This window comes from Pholis gunnellus, assembly GCF_910591455.1.
Source record: "Pholis gunnellus genome assembly, chromosome: 18".
NCBI classification, from domain to species: domain Eukaryota; kingdom Metazoa; phylum Chordata; class Actinopteri; order Perciformes; family Pholidae; genus Pholis; species Pholis gunnellus.
In genome coordinates this window covers 18,619,860-18,637,320 of record NC_136545.1, presented here as the reverse complement: position 1 = coordinate 18,637,320, position 17,461 = coordinate 18,619,860, and the positions used below count along the sequence as shown (strand labels likewise).

At 45.3% G+C, this 17,461-nt stretch overlaps 1 protein-coding gene across 3 annotated transcripts in view; it reads right to left on the bottom strand.

Moving 5' to 3' along the window:
- Positions 1 to 767: 767 nt before the first annotated feature.
- The window catches only part of mast4 (microtubule associated serine/threonine kinase family member 4), an 80,628-nt gene continuing 63,934 nt past the window's right edge, over positions 768 to 17,461 (bottom strand). For all 3 annotated transcript variants that reach the window (XM_079178610.1, XM_079178611.1, XM_079178612.1), the window contains 17 exons: positions 16,454 to 16,515; positions 16,234 to 16,325; positions 15,786 to 15,994; positions 15,540 to 15,678; positions 15,248 to 15,380; positions 14,997 to 15,162; positions 12,542 to 12,643; positions 11,776 to 11,898; positions 11,232 to 11,341; positions 10,476 to 10,597; positions 9,578 to 9,792; positions 9,242 to 9,442; positions 8,563 to 8,789; positions 7,953 to 8,075; positions 7,337 to 7,473; positions 6,980 to 7,164; positions 768 to 6,893 (listed from right to left, as the gene is read on the bottom strand). In XM_079178610.1, coding sequence (XP_079034736.1) covers positions 3,271 to 6,893; positions 6,980 to 7,164; positions 7,337 to 7,473; positions 7,953 to 8,075; positions 8,563 to 8,789; positions 9,242 to 9,442; positions 9,578 to 9,792; positions 10,476 to 10,597; positions 11,232 to 11,341; positions 11,776 to 11,898; positions 12,542 to 12,643; positions 14,997 to 15,162; positions 15,248 to 15,380; positions 15,540 to 15,678; positions 15,786 to 15,994; positions 16,234 to 16,325; positions 16,454 to 16,515 — 5,969 coding nt within the window. In that variant the 3' untranslated portion in view covers positions 768 to 3,270. The remainder of the gene's footprint in view (positions 6,894 to 6,979; positions 7,165 to 7,336; positions 7,474 to 7,952; positions 8,076 to 8,562; positions 8,790 to 9,241; positions 9,443 to 9,577; positions 9,793 to 10,475; positions 10,598 to 11,231; positions 11,342 to 11,775; positions 11,899 to 12,541; positions 12,644 to 14,996; positions 15,163 to 15,247; positions 15,381 to 15,539; positions 15,679 to 15,785; positions 15,995 to 16,233; positions 16,326 to 16,453; positions 16,516 to 17,461) is intronic.

Here is a 17,461-nt window from a genome sequence, read left to right as displayed (position 1 = left end):
ATTCTGATCTTGGGAGGATTCTCCGGACACCACATCACACGTCTCCTCTGTATGTCGACTGAATGTTGCATTACAGAGGAACTATTTCAGCAACAACCTCCGCAGCACACGGATGGAAGGATACTGCCCCCTGCTGGTGTTACACTACCCCACCGAGGTCTGGTATAAATAACTGTATACATGAGTATATGTGCATTATTGGACTATATCAGCATAGCTTTAAGATTTGTCGTCTGCTGTTTGCAGAGGATTCATCTATTGGACCTCTGGAGCTTCTCTGTGAGGTTTATGGTGGAACTGAAGCTCGGAGACAATGGAATCGTTTTCAAGTCTTTGGGGGACACTACGTTTTATTGTATGTATTTAATAAGTTAATAAGTCATTTCCTGGGAGGTTTCCTAAAAATGTCTATTTTAGTATTTATTATAGGCAAAATAGGAATTTATATGACTCATAAACCCGAGTAAATACATTTAATATAAATAAACCAATACGTTTATTTACTCTTTTATTATTTATTATTAACTGGATTGGATGTAGTGGACCAATTGTACCACCATCTAAATAGTTTAGTTAGTTAAGTTCTAATTTTGCATATAATTAGTGCAAATTACTTCAGTATTTTCAGGAAACCTTTTAGTAAATTATTATATTATTATTCATAAATTATAGACTCGTAAGATAAAGTGTCACCATTGATTCAACGATTCACTTTGACTTTCCATCTATGAACTCTATCAAAAGAGGACTGAAGAGATTAATTTATAATTCCATTTTATTTTCAGTATTACGCAACATTAGAAGTATAAATATCTGTTTTAATATACAACATCTATGACATCCATAGAGCTTTCCTTGGGCAAAATACAAAACTCAAAACACTTTTATTGCACATTATTCTAAAAGACAAACCATCGTAAGCAAGTTCATCTAATACTAGTTCTGCACAGAGGAAGAAAAAAAGAAAAAGGAAACTGAAAAGACAAGCGGAGAAAGAAGAGCCTGACACATGAAAGGACATTGATCACGGCACAAACAAATGTTCTTATTCAACATCCTGGAGCCAGGGGAGCAAAGCCTCACACTACTAGAAACAACATCTCCGACACACAACACAGATTTTGGCAAATCAACAATATACATCCATGATGCTTTGTAAACAAACATTGAATGTGCTTTGAGGATTGAAATGTCAGCCGTCACAGGAGGAAAAAAAACAAAAAACACACACACATGTTCAATTTGTTCAAATAAAAGTCAGTGAGTCATCTTAACTGTGAAGGACGAGAGGGGAATTCATAAACCAGCTTCAGTTCCATTTTCTTCTTCTCACCCTTTGAACTGAATATTGGCAAACATTAAGGTGCATTTGTTCTCTCACACTACATTAGCAATACATTAACAATATCTAATGCAAAGTAAACATCAGATTCATTTTTACGTTAAAATCTCCCGCAAATCAATCTCACGTGTTTCAGTTTTCCCTCTCGGATGCAGAGCGCCGTGAGGATGAACTGTACACGGCGTCGTGTCTGACTCGTCAAAATGAGACACATGTAGGAGACGAGGTTGTTTCTACACAGTTAGCACATCAGAGCAAATACTGCACGACACACTTAGTGTCCGAGGCGACTCTCGTTCTCATTTAGGGTTTGCAATTCATCTACAGTATAGACACGTGTGTGTGTGTGTGTGTGTGTGTGTGTGTGTGTGCGTGTAAGTTGCAGATAGTGAATGCGGATATATGACCGCCTATACGTGTAGTACCAAGTATTTAACATCGAATGCATGTTGTGGACATGAAGTATGCATCATGAAATCTTTACCCAGGTGAAGCTTTAATCCAGCTGCTGCTCATTACGAAGAGTCCTTTGAAAACATCGAAAACACTCACACACGACTTGAACAACACGAAGACCGAAACCCGACATTGAAATCTTTTGAAACCCTGATGGTGAAGCTCTCTCTCTCTCTCTCTCTCTCTCTCTGTACGCAATCTAATCTGATCTTAATCACGTGATTGGTCTTAATTTCATTCTGCAGGGAGATGATGACCAACGCCTTCAGAAACCAACTGCATCTCATTAGTCAAACAACAATATTTCATATTTTACACTCTCATCAACGACAGAGACATTCCCTCACAGTTTTGTTATTTAATGCTACATTTTCAGAAATAGCCCATCGACGCCCTCCGGCCTGCTCCTCTCTCTCTCTCGTCACGTTCACGTTGGAAACATGTGAAAACATGTTGAAAGTCTCAAAGAGGAGGATGCCTTTGATGAGACGCGTCCCGGTAGCTTACTTTAGACCACAGAGATATCAAGCTCTTAATACTGAGCATACAAACAAATGATACCGCAAAAATCTATACATATAGTACAAACGACGCTCATGTAAGCCCATGAATCCCAGTTTTACAGTGTTTTCATATTTACACCATATTGCATAAAAATCAAAAAAAGAAACATATGTACAGATGTCAGAGGAATGTGAATAAACACCACACCTTGCTAAGAACAGCAAGTTTTTCTTTTTTTTAACTTCCCATAATTCTAAGGCCCCTTCACTAATCTAGGATCTCCAGAAACCGTGAGATGATTCCGTGTTTTTAGTGTCGGGTGAAAAAGCACAGAACATAGTGCGTTCCCTCTGTGTACCACTGCACGGAAACAACACAACAGACAAAGAATCGCACTCAAAAGAGAGACACAATCGTGATACAACTGCCGAGCAGAAACTGTGTGGTCTACTGCATCAAAAAGACTTCAGGCCCTCCCGAGTCGAGAGGAGTGCAATTCAAAATCATCTTATATGGCACGGACTCTACAGTACGTCACAAAACCTCGGCGAGGCTCCTCCTCCCTCTGCTGCCCCCCCCCCCCCACACACACACACACACACACCGATTTCACAGAGCAGAAACAAAACTTCCAAACATTCAACTTGACGTAAAAAAAAAAAAGAGTAAAACACCAGAAATGATCAGCAAATGACTGCCTACACACACACACACACACACACACACACACACACACACACACACACACACACACACACACACACACACACACACACACACACACACACACACACACACACACACACACACACACACACACACACACACACACACACACACACTGTGCCCGGTCCTCAAACAAAAAAACAAAAAAAAAATAAGGCGGCATGATGATGTTTGCACAAACCATTTTCTAACATTACATCTGGATTCTGTGACGTCGGCTGCTATTTTTTAACTTCCCTCTTTTATTTTTTGTTATTAGAACTTCGCGGCGACTCCTTCTGCTGCTTCCTGCCAGTGTCTCTGTCGTAGGCGGCGGCGGCGGCGGCTCTAGAAGCGTCTCTTTTAGTGTTTTTCTGTGCGGACGCGACCTCTTGAACGGCCTCTTTTTTCTTCCTCTCAGCCTGCTCCCTCTTGCCGGAGGACACCTGTTTTTCGGGGGTGGTTGTCCGGTTATCGGTGCCTTTGTGACCGTCCGGTTTGAGCGTTTCAGCCTTGGGGCCTTCCTTGGACACCTTGACTGCTGCGCTCTCCCGGGGCGCACCGCCGGAGACCCGGCCCGGGACGGCTTCGCCGCCCTGCGTTTCTCTTTTCACCGCGGGTTTCGGCAGCACCGGCGGGGGATCGGGCTGGGAAGGAACGTCCGAGGGCAGCTGAAGAGGCGAAGCAACTTCTTTTGGTTTTGAGCCGTGATGGTTTCTCACGGCCCGGGCTTGGTTTTTGGGTGAGATGTCTTTATGTTTGGCATCAAGACCTTGTTTAATAACCGGTGTTGGAGCTACGGAAGTCTTGAGAGTCGACGATGAAGGGACGGCTTTAGGAGGGACAGATTTTGGCTTCCAGTCGTTTTCTTTCACTGAAGTCGCTCCAGAGATTTTGGGGTTCTGGGTTTCTCTTGGCTTCGCATCAGCGAGAGTTGGAGAATGCGTCGGCTGAAGCGATTCCTCCCGCTTGGATGGCGACGAGGCTTCTCTCCGTTTAGGGTCGTGGGTTATTTGAGCGTTTGACGTCGAGAGCACAGATTCTTTAGGCGGATCTCTCTGCTTTGAACCGGGACTGCCCTTCGCTGCGGGGACGGGAGGAGCTGCACTGTGAGATTGTGTCTCCGTCTTCACGGCGGCGTGCGGTACAGGCTGCGGGTCGGGCCTCCACTTACTTTTGGCAACCAAAACATTTTCATTTGCAGTCGCCGAGGATGAACATTTGAGTTTTGCAGCGGTTTCTTCTCTTTTAGCGGCGCAGTATTCTGAATCAGATGATTTGTTTTGTGCTTTTTCAGCTGGATAGATTGTTGATAGCTGCTCTGAATCTTTCACATTCACTATATTCTTCATCTTTGGTGATGTGGGTTCCTCTGTTTTCTGCAGCAGTTTGCTGCTACTCTCTATTGCACCAACAGTGTTATCCTTTCTATTCAAGTTCAGTGTAACATTATTTAATGAGGCAACCATGTTTACTTTAGAAGCTTCTCTCTTTTGCTCCAATTTGGTGACTGCAGCACACGCGTTGACCTCCTTCTTCGAGCCCGAGCTGCACCTATCACCTGTATCAGCGACCGCGTTCACAGCTGATCCGTTACATTGTTCCTTACTAACAGACCTGTCCGAACAGTCCTGGCCGTCCGATTTCAAACTGCAGGTTTCATCTTCTTTCACAGAACCAGACGCCGACGTCGCGATAGAAACCTGCGGTTCCATATTTGAAGAGCAGATGTTCGACGGCTGCCGCGTTGTTGGAACGCGCACAGATGAAGACTTGTTCTGCATCACGTTTGAGGTCTGTGCAGGAGTCGTTTCTTCCTCGCAGCTCTGACGTTGACCTCCGTCCAAACCGCAGTTTATACTCCGCTTCAGCGACACAGCTAGCGGTTCGCTGGCAGCTGCAGCCGGAGTCAAAGTTTTTATGCTTACCTCCGGCTTCGCCGAAGTCAAAGAGCCCACTGTGCTGGAGCTGTCGGTGTTCTGTGATGCGGCGTGTGGTGCGGCTTCCTCCTGCTCCGCTTCATCCTCCTGATCTTCATTGCTGACTTCCCGTATGGAGGGTGTTTTTCCACAGGAGGAGAAGTGGGAGCTGTGTCGAGGGCCTCGGTGTTCATGAGCCAGCGATGAACTGGACTTCATACCCGTCCGGCTCTCTTGTTTAACACTAAAGCTCGACGCCTCCACTTTGCTGGTTTGAGCCTTTAATGATTCACTGTGTCTGTCCTGCGTTTTCTCACCGCTTGTGCTTATTTTCATCTCCGTGGCTGCGTTATCCGACTGATCTTTGGAGGCAACGATGCTATTTAGGGAAGAAACGGCTTCGGGGCTTGTGGAACAAGTCAGGGGGCTCTTCAGCTTGTCTGTACTTTTCACTTGGGGGATGGTTATTTGTCTCTCAGTAGGGGTCTGGAGCCAAATTGGAGGACTCAAAGAAACACTGTCGCTTGTGTTCTCCGCCATTTTGGATAAACAGGCTTCTGTTTTAGAAACTCTGGGCCCTGAGAGCAGACCAATATCCAGAGTGCCCTCCAGGGGTTTGAGAGAGGAGACGTGGCGTCCTTCAAGTTTGTATTCGGACGACGTCTTCCGAAGCGGAGACTCTGCGGAGGAGATGAGCTGGAGTTTTTCCACAGCGCTCTCTCCTCTGCCAGAGAAAAGCTTCGGGGACAGACCCTCGGGGCTGGAGTGAACACTTCCCAGCCCCGCCTTCATGTGCTCATGAGACATGGCCGTGTCCAGCTGGAGGCTCTTAGACCTGGTGGAGCCAAAGTGCAGGTTCTCGTGGATGCCGGGGGACAACCGACACATGCAGTCCTCTCGCTCTTCAAAGGACAGCCTCTTCCTGGTGAACTCGATGGTGGGAGCTTTGAAGTCCAGTCTGTCCGGCTTCATGTTGTCTTTGCCCGGTCTGGAGTGCTGCCACTCGGGGTGAGTGGAGCAGAGAGTTGATCTGAGTCCTCCGTCACTTTCACAGCAGCCGCCGCCAGATGTTTCGCCGATGCCCTCAGAGACGCGTGTGGTGAGTTTCTTATACAGCACATCTTTCAGGGTTGTGCTTGCAGCTTTGGCCTCCAGGAGGCCAGAGTCTGGGCCGCTATGGGCTTTGATTTGGCCCCGGACCAGAAAACTCTCATCCCGGTCATCGCCACACGACGGGGACGACGAGTCAGCTTCACGCAGGGCGTCTTGCTTCTGCAGAGACTCCCTCCTCTCCGACCAGTCGTGCCTCTTTGCAACCATCTTGGACTTCAGCTTCTCCCGGTCGAGCTCCTCAACAGACTCCTGGCGGCCCATCTTGCGACTCACGGGCCTCTTCAAGCAGCCCTGCTCGACAGGTCGAACACGGTTGATTGCCAGCGGCTCGCAGGCCGTTTCTTCCACACTTTGCAAGACGGTGTAATCCCGCTCCCCGGGCCTCAGATCCTCATCCTGCACCTCCTCTTGGGTCACCTCCAGGCTGTGCTTCCTGGGACACAGGTGCTTCTTATCTCCCGTGTAAGAGGGGGACAGCTTCTCCTCAGACTGGACACGTTTTAGGAGGGGCGAGCGGGGAGGCTCGGCGCTTTTGGGGCGGACAATGTGGCGTACAATCGTGGGCGGGGAATGTATCTTGGCTGGGAAGGCTTGGCTCGTCTTGGAAACGGGATGCCCCCCGAGAAGGGGAGAGGGCGAGCGCTGGGGAGACGTCGGCTGGGGGGTGGGCGAGGGCGTGCGAGCCAAAGGAGAAAGGGGAATGCTGCCGGCAGACTTGCGGCGCCCCTGTCGGAGCCGTTGACCCGGCAGCTTGGGGCCGAGGCCGTGGAGGGTGCTGGGACGAATGTGACCCGAGCCTGCGGGGGAGTTTGGAGCGCTGGAGCTGGGGGAGCTACTCTGGGACGAGTTGCCACCTGGAAAAAAAAAAAGAAAAGACATCAGTCATTTAACATACATGAAATGAACATAAACGGTACGATTTCTTAGACGAAATCTCCACCTGACTGGGTGAACTCTGGTGTGGGGCGGAACGTGGCAGTAGGGGAACGAGGGGAGAGACTGTGGGTGGGGGAGCCGGGGAGACTCTCACCGGATGACAGAGAGTGGTTGAGGGAGGAGAAACTGCGGCTCGTGTGCAGGAGAGGAGACGGCTGCATGGCGAAACGTCTGAACAGGGAGCGGCGCCTGGAACAAAGCAAAGAGAGACAAAGAAAAATATTATTACGTATTATTTGCTTTATTGTTTTTGATTGAACTGGTCACTTTCTTAACAATTTCCACGTTCATCCAAATACGTATAATTAGGACATTTACATCAACGTTGATTCAAATGTAGGTTTCAGTCGATGATTCGTACCTTTCTGGTGTTTTCTCCTTCTTGGGCTTTTTGGCACACCTCACCATCTTGCTCCGGTAGCTGTTCCTCCTGGCCGGACCGGTTTTTATCGAAGTATTTTCGAACGGGGTCGTGGAGATGGCCACTTTGCTGCCGCTCTGAAAAGACAAAAAAATAAAAAAAGACGAGACTTTAGAGGACTTTTGTTATCGAAAAGAATGTTTAGGGGTTAGATCAGTGTTGACATTGTGTTTGGTATCCTCTCAGATTTTAACATTAATACTATTACTGTAAGTAGAGGATGTTTACGGAAGAAAATAATTGAATTATAGAAGTATAGTACAGTAATAAACTCAATCCAGCTACAGTGAAAACAGTTACTGACACTGCTAGCAGCAATATGAAATGGAAACCTCCACAAGAGTTTGATAAGCTGTTATTTTTTATTATTATTTGTAATTGGTCCTACAGCTAATTTAACATTTATGAAATTAGAAAACAACATTTTTTATTTCAAAATCATGAAAAGCATTGTTATTAATCTGAGCTGAAGTATATATTTAAAACAAAATCAGTCAAAAACAATGTAATATCTGCAGTTTAAAGAGACATATATTATATATATATTGACATTTACCTTGAGCAGGAGCTCCACCACTTCAGTGTGGACAAGACCGTGGACCGGTTCTCCGTTCACATGAGTAATGAGGTCTCCAGCTTTGAGTCCTGCTTTGTGTGCAGGTCCACCGTCTTCTACATTCTGATGGACAGACACAGAAGAGACATTTGATATTATCATCTATTTTGCTTTTTCAGGACGTTTTAAGGTACGTTCACCAAGAGCTGTAAACATTCAGTCACGCGGACCGACAGTTTGGACATAAAGTGCTGCAGCGATGACGTATTTTTGAAGGCCAACCCGAAAGCTAGCGCCGCCCTGGTTCGAATTATATTTCGGAATATTGCAGAAAATAAACAAACACACGTTTATGATACTTAAAAGTGCTCTTTCTTTAACTCCATTTCAGATTGATCAGAGAAAATCCTCACTCTCACATTGCATACGCACAAAATTATCTTTACGGTTACAAAAACAGACTTCTGACAGTTCACTACGAGCAGGCGGATTTAACAGAAGTTCAGCTTTTGAATTCATGCTCACATCACATGTTACTATCATAACAAACATGTTGAGTGTGAAAGCACCCCCCTGCGGTCTACTGCAGGCCGATATAGCCCTTCCTTACCCAGACCATATGGTAGACGGTGTAGACGTCACCGTCACAGGCGTACACCCGGATCGCCCTCAGCGTGAAGCCGAACTTCTTCCCCGAGCTGTGGATGACGACGGGCTGCCGCGGGTTGGCGTTGCAGAGGGAGGAGTCTCGGCTGGGAGAGGAGTCTCTCGAGGACGGGTCTGAGGAGAGGGAGTAAGGAGACAGGGGGCTGGCCAGCGGAGACACCCCGAACATATCTGGAAAAAAAAATGAGAGCTGATCACCACCCTGAGCAGATTCTTTCATTGAATCAATCAGACTTTGGCCCCCTCGAGTCAGCAGTGAGGTGTTTCTATCACGCTCATGAGCCCGGTTCATTCTGCTCCTGCTGTGGGTGAAACTAATGCGATTTTCACTCTCCCAGCAGTGAAGACCTCTTGGCTCCTGGCCCTGACTGCTTGCTTACTTCTCCTTATTAGCGGCTCGTGCTCGGCTACTTGCCCGCAGCCACTCTGTTAAAATTGAACTCACAGCAGGTGTCACACACTGGGCCAATTTCACACAGATCTATACAGCGGGGCTTTCATCTCGTTCACGCTATTTGTACAAAGAAGTGCGCTGCTCTTATTGCAATTCTTGGCACGCTGTTGCTCTGATACACTTCTAAAAAACGGGTCGAGATCATATTTTTCTGCGTTCTTCGTCTTACCGCCGGGGATCATGAGGGACAGGGCGCCGGTTGAGACGGACTTCGGGACTTTAGCCACAGCTCCGGTCTTCTCTGCAGCGCTCTCGGGCCGCAGAGAGTTGGTCTGAGCGCCCTGATCTGCGGAGGTATGACCGGTGCTGTCGGGGCTCTCCACCTCTTCACCTCTGGGTGTCAACTGGTCCAGATGTTCTGAGAAACTTCCTGATTATTAGAAAAGATGAGCACGGAATGAGACACACAACTAAAGCATCGTGGTCATTTAAATTTGACTCTTTAAATGTATGTATTCTATTCTTAAAACAATGGTTTGAAACTCGAGCTGTGGTAATTTCCCACCAGAGAGCGTGGCTCCACTGTGCGTGCTGCCTGGAGTTGTAGCGTCAGGCCCGTCCTGCAGGAGCTCTCCCGTGGAGAAGGAGGTCTTGCTGGGGTCACCGAGGCCGGAGGTCTCGTCTCCTTCGCTGTCCGCCGAGATGGCAAACTTCGGCAACAAGTTGGGGCGCTGGCCCGGATTCATTCTGTCCGTGTCCGTCGAGTGGGACAGCGAGGGCCTGGTGGAGGAAGAGAAGAGGTTCTCACGAGATGAACAGATCCTCACTTCTCAGGAGGGAGTATTGGAGTAGTTTTACATTCAGGGATAGTAGTTTAGAGAAGCAGGAGCAAAGCAATGTACTGCTGTTGACTGGGGCAGCAACAAAAAATATTTAAGACACCTATAAAAAAAAATCCATATTAGCGCAAGTGTACTATATTTAAAATATTTTCACCGCTTTGTCTTGGTGTCAGACAGTCGTTTACAATGAACTGAAGCTATTATACAGCTCTCGCCAAAAGCACCAGACATCATTGAAAAAAAAGCGTTTTTGCAGAACGTGGGAGCTGCTGGTTTACCGCCGCCTCGGCCATCGTACGCCTCAATCGATATAGATTTTTTTTTAGGTATTTAAAACTGCTGTACATCACTTAGCCTTTGTGTCGGTGATCTACTGTAGATAACACACTGACTACGGATGAGTTCATCTTTAACCACCACATTTGTAGCACAATGCAAATGTCTTCCAGGAATCAGTGGTCACATATATACAAAAAAAGGATTATAGTTCTGTTACTATGTCTGTAAGATCTTCTCATCTTGTGTTTTGATATGATGTCCGAATTCAAGACCTGAAGTGCACATTCGATCTCGGCTACATACTGTATTATTGTGTTGATGTTACAGAGGTTTAGTGCATACATTTCAGCAAAGTCTGGCGTCCAGCTGAGGGAGTCAACAGTCAGTGGGCTCTCGCTCTTCTTGCCCTCGCTCTCTCCCTTCTCCTCCAGGTGCCCACGGGACAAATCCAGGCTGCTGTAAACCTGACAACCACAGAGAGGCAACGGTTCACTTTAGTACACGCAGGCTGTAAAAGGCAACACGATGACTCACAACGCCGTCATGCTCAGAATAAGCTGCAAAGACAATAAGGAATGCTAAATAATTTTTTTCTCTTTAAACACTGTGATGTTAATGTGAGTTAATGCAGACTTCATCATGTCTCACAAGCGTGGAGCTGTAGGTGTAGCAACGGAGAAAAAAAATAAAAAAAGACTCCGTGCTGCTCAACACTTCCTCCGAGACGCCCCGCTGCTTTTTGAGACACTGTAATGCTTTGTTTTGATGCGAGAGGGGAGCATACTGCAATGCAGCACAACAATCGCTCCCAGCTTGTATGACTGTATTGTGTATTGTGTTCCACATTAACAAAAAACAGAAGAAGCAGAAAATATATGCAAAGCCGACATCTACGTTTTTAATACTGTAGGGGTAAAGGGACAGCGGGCTGCGTTTTCTAGACACACATTTCCATATGAAATACCACTCGGCTCGTGCTTTTCGTTCCCATGAGAGAACAGGAGCAGGACGGATGAGGGCAGCGACTCATTTACATTACTAACATCTTCAGGCGGCAACGGTGAGGTGTTTGAGGGGAGGAGATTAAAAAGGACGCACCTTGGAGAATCTGTGAGAACAAGAGGAGAACTGCCGCAGCTCCACGTTGAAGTCTTCGTCGTTTGTGTCCTCTTCCTCTGTCTCCAGGTGATGGTATCTCTCAGAGCGAGCTAGGGACGATGGCAGATTCATATTATTTCACTCAGCTATTAAAAGTGCCACAAGCTGATTTAAGAAGATGAAAATGGATCCTAATCAGTTTTCACTCCTTTTATTCATTTACAGCCATATATTGTTGTTTTGAATATGTGATTTGTACTAAAAATAAAAAAGTGTCTGTGATTGGATGTTTGTTTTTGCCGAAATGCTCTTTGGGAGTCGTAGTTTACTTTAATCTTTATTAATGTTTTGCGCTGCTGATTCATGTTTGATGGAGATCCAAGCCGTAGAAATGCTCAATGTTACATTGTGTAAAGAAGAAAATGATGAGGCGAGATCCTACGTTATCAGGAGCAAATCTTTTCTATGATTTATAAGCAAATCTATGGACACATTTGTGAACTTTTTTGTTGAGTAACACTGATGCTTTAACTAGATAACTCACTGTCGAAGTAGCTGGTGTCATCTTCAGACTCCAGCTGAGGAATGAACTCGGCCTTCTGCCTCAGCAGGCTGTTCCAGTCCAGGTTGTAGAAGAACTGATGCTGCTTGACTTCGGCAGCTCCTCCTGCAGATGGGATAATGCAAATTAAAAAAAACAGTGTTAAATACATTCCTAAGAACAAATGTGAAAATTATTTGTGCAGAAAACGCTGACAACGAATGGCTCAGTGAGACGCAGGAGGCGAAGAAACGCTTACGCGATGTTTTCCTTTTTTTCCCCCCTGGTGGCTGCAGGCCAAACCGACATCATAACCATAAATTATGCGGGACAATTTCCTGCCTGTGACCTTTCGTGGACTAGCAGGGGACTTTGTGAATGGCAGCCTGGCGACGGGGAGAACTAGATGAACGAGGAGGTGCAGGTGTCCCTGGACTGAACTGGCATACGTGCAGCCCTCCGATATAAAAGGCCTCGTCCCAGGTCACGGCCACTTCTACGGCCCACACGGATCTACACGCTCTTACTGCTTGATCATGCAGGGAACTAGATTCATGGACTAGCAAGGAAATAATTGCAATTGATCAAAGGGAAGAGGTGAAGAGGTCACAGGATAAACTGCCCTGCTGTTGGATGACCTCAATTTCCTCGCCGGTGACTTGGAATTATGAGCGCTGCTGAGGTGGCAACTCGGGGTCACGAGATAATTTATGTCGGCCTGCTGTGCCCGTCTGGTCCCGACCGAGTTTACCGGCTTTGCCGTTTGTACCTGTGCCGATCCTTTCCAGAGGGTTCTGTCGGAGGAGCAAGGCGATGAGCTCCTGAGAATCAGGAGGCGGGGAATCTTCTCCCTCAGGCCAGTTGATCTCGTCTGCAAACACACAATGCAAACGATCAGTTTGAATCAAAATGACTCCCGACGTACAAGAAGCCTGTGAAGATCAATTGCTAATATATTAGCAGGTTGTGGTTTAGGAGTTGGAAATCATCCGAACGGGGATGTAACGTCAGTGTAACACAAGGAGTAAAACGAACACGGTGATTTATTGCCTTAAACTACGTGAATTGCAAATTTAAAAGGTCAATCCATGTTAGTTCAGAATGCACAATTAGCTTTTTGCATTTAGCAATCTGGTAAAAAGTGGTGGATTTGCACAGAAAATGATCAGGAACAAACTCCCGTTTTAAAGGTAAGACAGCTCGCACAGTTAAATAAATCTTAAAACCGCTTTTCAGGCTCTAAAAACAAGTTTGGTCATTTGATGACAAGCTGATAGAAATGCAAACTGATGGCTTCCTTGTTTTGAAGTCACATAACACGTGTGGTGTAAATCTAATGTCTGGAATATTTTGACAATAAATAGTAGAATTTTCAGACATGCTGATGTTAAAAAATTAAATATCCAGAATATTATATTAGTAACTTGTGCAGCAGGTAACTTTGGGACAGTTTGGGACACCTACGCCGTCTTGTTTAGCATTATTGCTGCTGCTACTAGCCGCCATTTCTCACTAGAATTTAATTAGTCACGTGAGGAAGCTCGAGCTGACAGATGTCAATGTGAGAATGTGAAAAAGCCACGCGTAAATGTCCTTCCAAACAATCATTTTACAAGTTTTCAGCATATTATTTAAATGCTAAAAGTGTCCAAATACTGTAAGCTATCATGAGTTTTCTACCTCCATGCTTCATGTGCTTGCTTTATTGTTTGTAAAACGGGAGACCTGTTCATAACAACAATAAGATTAGCATTACAAGAATGAAGGAATGGGAGATTTTTTTTATTTTTATTCAATTGATTTAATGCTGTTACCTAATTGTGACCCACTAAGGCTGACATTTACGAAGTGCCCTTTTTAAAATGGCTTCACCAGCGAATTCAGACAAAACCAGAGTACGTTCTGAGGTGTAAGCATTATGTTGAATGAGATAATTTAAATGTGCTCTAGCTTTTAGTGAAAAGCCTCGTGGATAAGCAGTGAAAAGGGGGAGCAAAGCCCGTCTGTGCCGTGCCGATTGTCTGCTCTGTGCACCATTTGTCCCCATTTTAATCAAATTTGGGGAGGGGAGCTATGAATATGTATGTGCGGCCTGAGGCCACGGTGGCATGCATTCAGTGTGCTCAGGCCCCTTTAATTAACAGTCACTCTCAGAGGCTCGGTACAATTTGATTGAGAGCATAGCAAATCGGTCACGGCATGCCATTTATTTCTACTAAGAGGCTGTTGTCCAACAACTCCAACAATTCATCCGAGCCACGCCGCGGACAAGATAAAAGCCGTTGTTGTTGTTTTTTTTAAGATTAGGATTTTTTCCCTGTGCGGCTGTCACCATGAGACCGCGGGAAGAGGACGAAGTAACATCAGAATTATTAAAACTTCACTTGTGGTCTAAAGTCAAGCTGAATCCGCCTCCCGCCATCTGCTTTTCTACGGGCCCTCGGGGGAAATCTCTGTCTCCATATAAATTGAGAAATATGCACACGGACTAATTCCACGTGGTCACTATGTAAATGTTTAATTCATATCTGAATGAGATTTGGGAATTCCTCCTCAGAAGCTAAAAGCCAGATGCTGTGAAACCTGTGTGTGTCTAGTCAAATCATCTATTTGATAAACTGACATCAGTATAGTTTATTTTTGTCTTTAAATACAAACATCAGGAGGCAGTTAATGTTTCCTCTTGATTAATTAAGCCTCAGTGAGATTTCATGCTATGCATTGTAATTAAAATACATGTTTTCATGAGGGTGGATGTGGCGAAGGTGCAGCAGAAGGAAATATTGTTTCGGACACTATTTAAACATTCATCCTTTAAAGATTGTGAGTGGACACACATTTTACTTAATGCCATGTTAATGTGGTTATTTTAATTTTTCCTTAATTTTCTTCTATTCATAATTAAGTATTAATCAAACCTCCATTATTTGGTTTTTATTGTTTTATTTTCAGATTTTATTAATATTTTCTTCATCTGTCTGCCGGTGTTTAAAGATTATATGTATATATATTTTTTATGATATACTTCTGTGTTGTTAAAACTTAGAAATTCCCCCCAAAATGAGTGGTTTATTATCCTAAATTAAGGATTAGAATGAAGGAAATATTCTGGACTGAGGATCAAACACCAGTAAGGTTTGAGCAGTAGTCTTTATTCGGCAAAGATATTACCAAAAAAAGAGCCTGTTTTTAACAATCTGAGAAGAAATAGATGCACCACTGACCACTGATGACCTGTCCGAACAGCTCCTCTGGTGTGTCTCCAAAGAAAGGCACGCAGCCCACGAGGAACTCGTAGAGGATGATGCCCATCGCCCACCAGTCCACCGGCTTCCCGTAGCCTTGTCTCAGGATCACCTCCGGTGCGATATACTCCGGGGTTCCACACACCTAACGACCAAAATAAATAAATCAGAACACGATGCAGCTCGTGGAACACGTTTGGTCCAAAACTGTCGGTTAAAATGAGGCGTACCTGCTTATCAGAGAACTCCCTGGCATCTTTCTCTATGTGTCCCTCGTACAGGTTGGTGGTCATGTTCATCAGCCCGACTTTGGACAACCCGAAATCTGTCAGCTTGATGTGTCCCATTAACGTTACCAGCAAACTGTGAGGAAGAGGACAAAGAGGAAGAGGAGAACGGAAAGATTACAATGAATTGGGATAATGAAAAACCAATAGTCAGTAGACCTTTAGGCCTGGAAAATGGCTCGAGCATATTTCTAATACATTGCACTGTATGTTCATGACATTCAGGAGGTCTCACTTGTCTGGTTTGAGGTCCCGGTGCACGATGCCATAGTTGTGGAGATACTCCAGAGCCAGCACTGTCTCTGCGAAGTACATCCTGGCCATGTCCACGGGCAGGGGACCCATGTTCTTCAAAAGGGTGGCGCAGTCTCCGCCTGGAAACATCAAAGGAGTGATGTGATTGAGAAGAACACACAGGAGACATTGTTTCAAAGTGCTTTCAGCTGAGGCACTAAAAAAACAAAAGAAACTAGCGGCTGACCTTCAACATACTCCATGACCATGCACAGGTGCCGCCGTGTCTCAAACGAGCAGTACATGGACACCACGAAAGGGTTCTCGGCAAAGGTAAGGATGTCTCTCTCCACGAAGGCCTGCTGTATCTGATTCCTCAAAATCAGGTTCTGCTTGTTGATCTTTTTCATGGCGAACCGCTGCTTCGTTTCCTTGTGACGAACCAGATAAACAGCTCTGTGGAATAAAAACCAGTTTACCAGTCAGCTGGAGGACATGAACCGATCCATTTAATCATCAAATCTGTTTTGAATGTCTCCTGTTATTAACCTCTAGAGGAAACAGAAGGAAAATGCGGAGGGAGATAACTGAAAACGGGAAAAGAAAAGGTCAGTTTGACCTGAAATAGTTGGGGCTGAAACAAACCATCTATCATCGGAGATTAGACACTGAGATATAGATTAAGATGTCCTTACCCATAGGCACCATTGCTGATGAGTTTTGTCATCTCAAAGTCCAATTCGCAGGGTTTACGCCGGCACCGCAGCGCTGTGCTGAGGCTCTGAGACTGAGGGCGAGAGGAGACACAAATACTAGAGCAAATCAAAAAGATAACATCTGTGCTTTGCAGATGCACCAGCGGTAAAAGATGGATGGAGTAGATCAATGCAGGGAAAACAATTCCCGAGTGCTCACAGAGTCGTCCGTTTCTGGCGTTTCTGCAATCCCGCTGTCACAGCTGGTCATCTGAGCGATTTCTACAGAAGAAAATAAAAGAGAAAACAAGCAGTTTATATATTAACAAAAGGTTGTTAGTGTATCAAAACATCTATAACTTCACGTGAGGCCTACGAAGACATTCCGCAGAGACAGTTTTTGAAACAAAAGGTAACATAAATGCTGAGAAATCAGGTCCCCGTTAATGAAATAAACAGCAGCCTTTAGTAACCCATTAGGCTCGAGGTGCTGACTCCGAGATAATATGAATTGAAAATAAATGGGGCAGAAATCAGTAGTGGCAACACAAACACATGTCTAACACCCATTTTGAAAATCACCACTCCAGAACAAGTGCTCATTATAAACCACCTTGCATCTTTTACATTTCTTGTTGTTGTCTGTTTGTGTGTGTGTGTTTTGTGTGCAGCCATGCCAAAGTCCATGCGTGTGTTTTCACAGGGGGGGGTGTTTGTCTTGTCCTTAGAGAGCCCGTAAACACATTTCCGCCGCTGTTTAACATCTGTCCTTCCCTTAAAGGTTTGCTGCGGGCGCAAAGCGACACACCGGAGACACTCGGGGGAAATGAAGGGAGAGATCGGCTGACGAGCCAGCCTGTGTGGAATCTGTATACGGTCTGTGGGGAGGCCATTCCTTTCTAATTAGTCATAATGAATGTTGTTTGTAACTGAATCTGGAGAGACGGAGGGTCATTATAAAGACGGTCTGTTCAGTACAGGACATTAGTCAAGATCTTTGGCTTTTAGTTCTTTCATTCCTTTACAGCCGGCTACTCTGTATTCTTATAAAACGCATCGCCGACGACTGTGATACTCAGCGGTCCTGTGGATTTATACGAGATACTTTCTTCTTTACAAGCATAAAGAAGAAAATAAAAGATTCTTGTCAAGTGAAACTAATTAATAGTGGAATAAGCCAACAATTTAATTTTGTTATATATATATTTTTTACTACTTTTCAATGTTG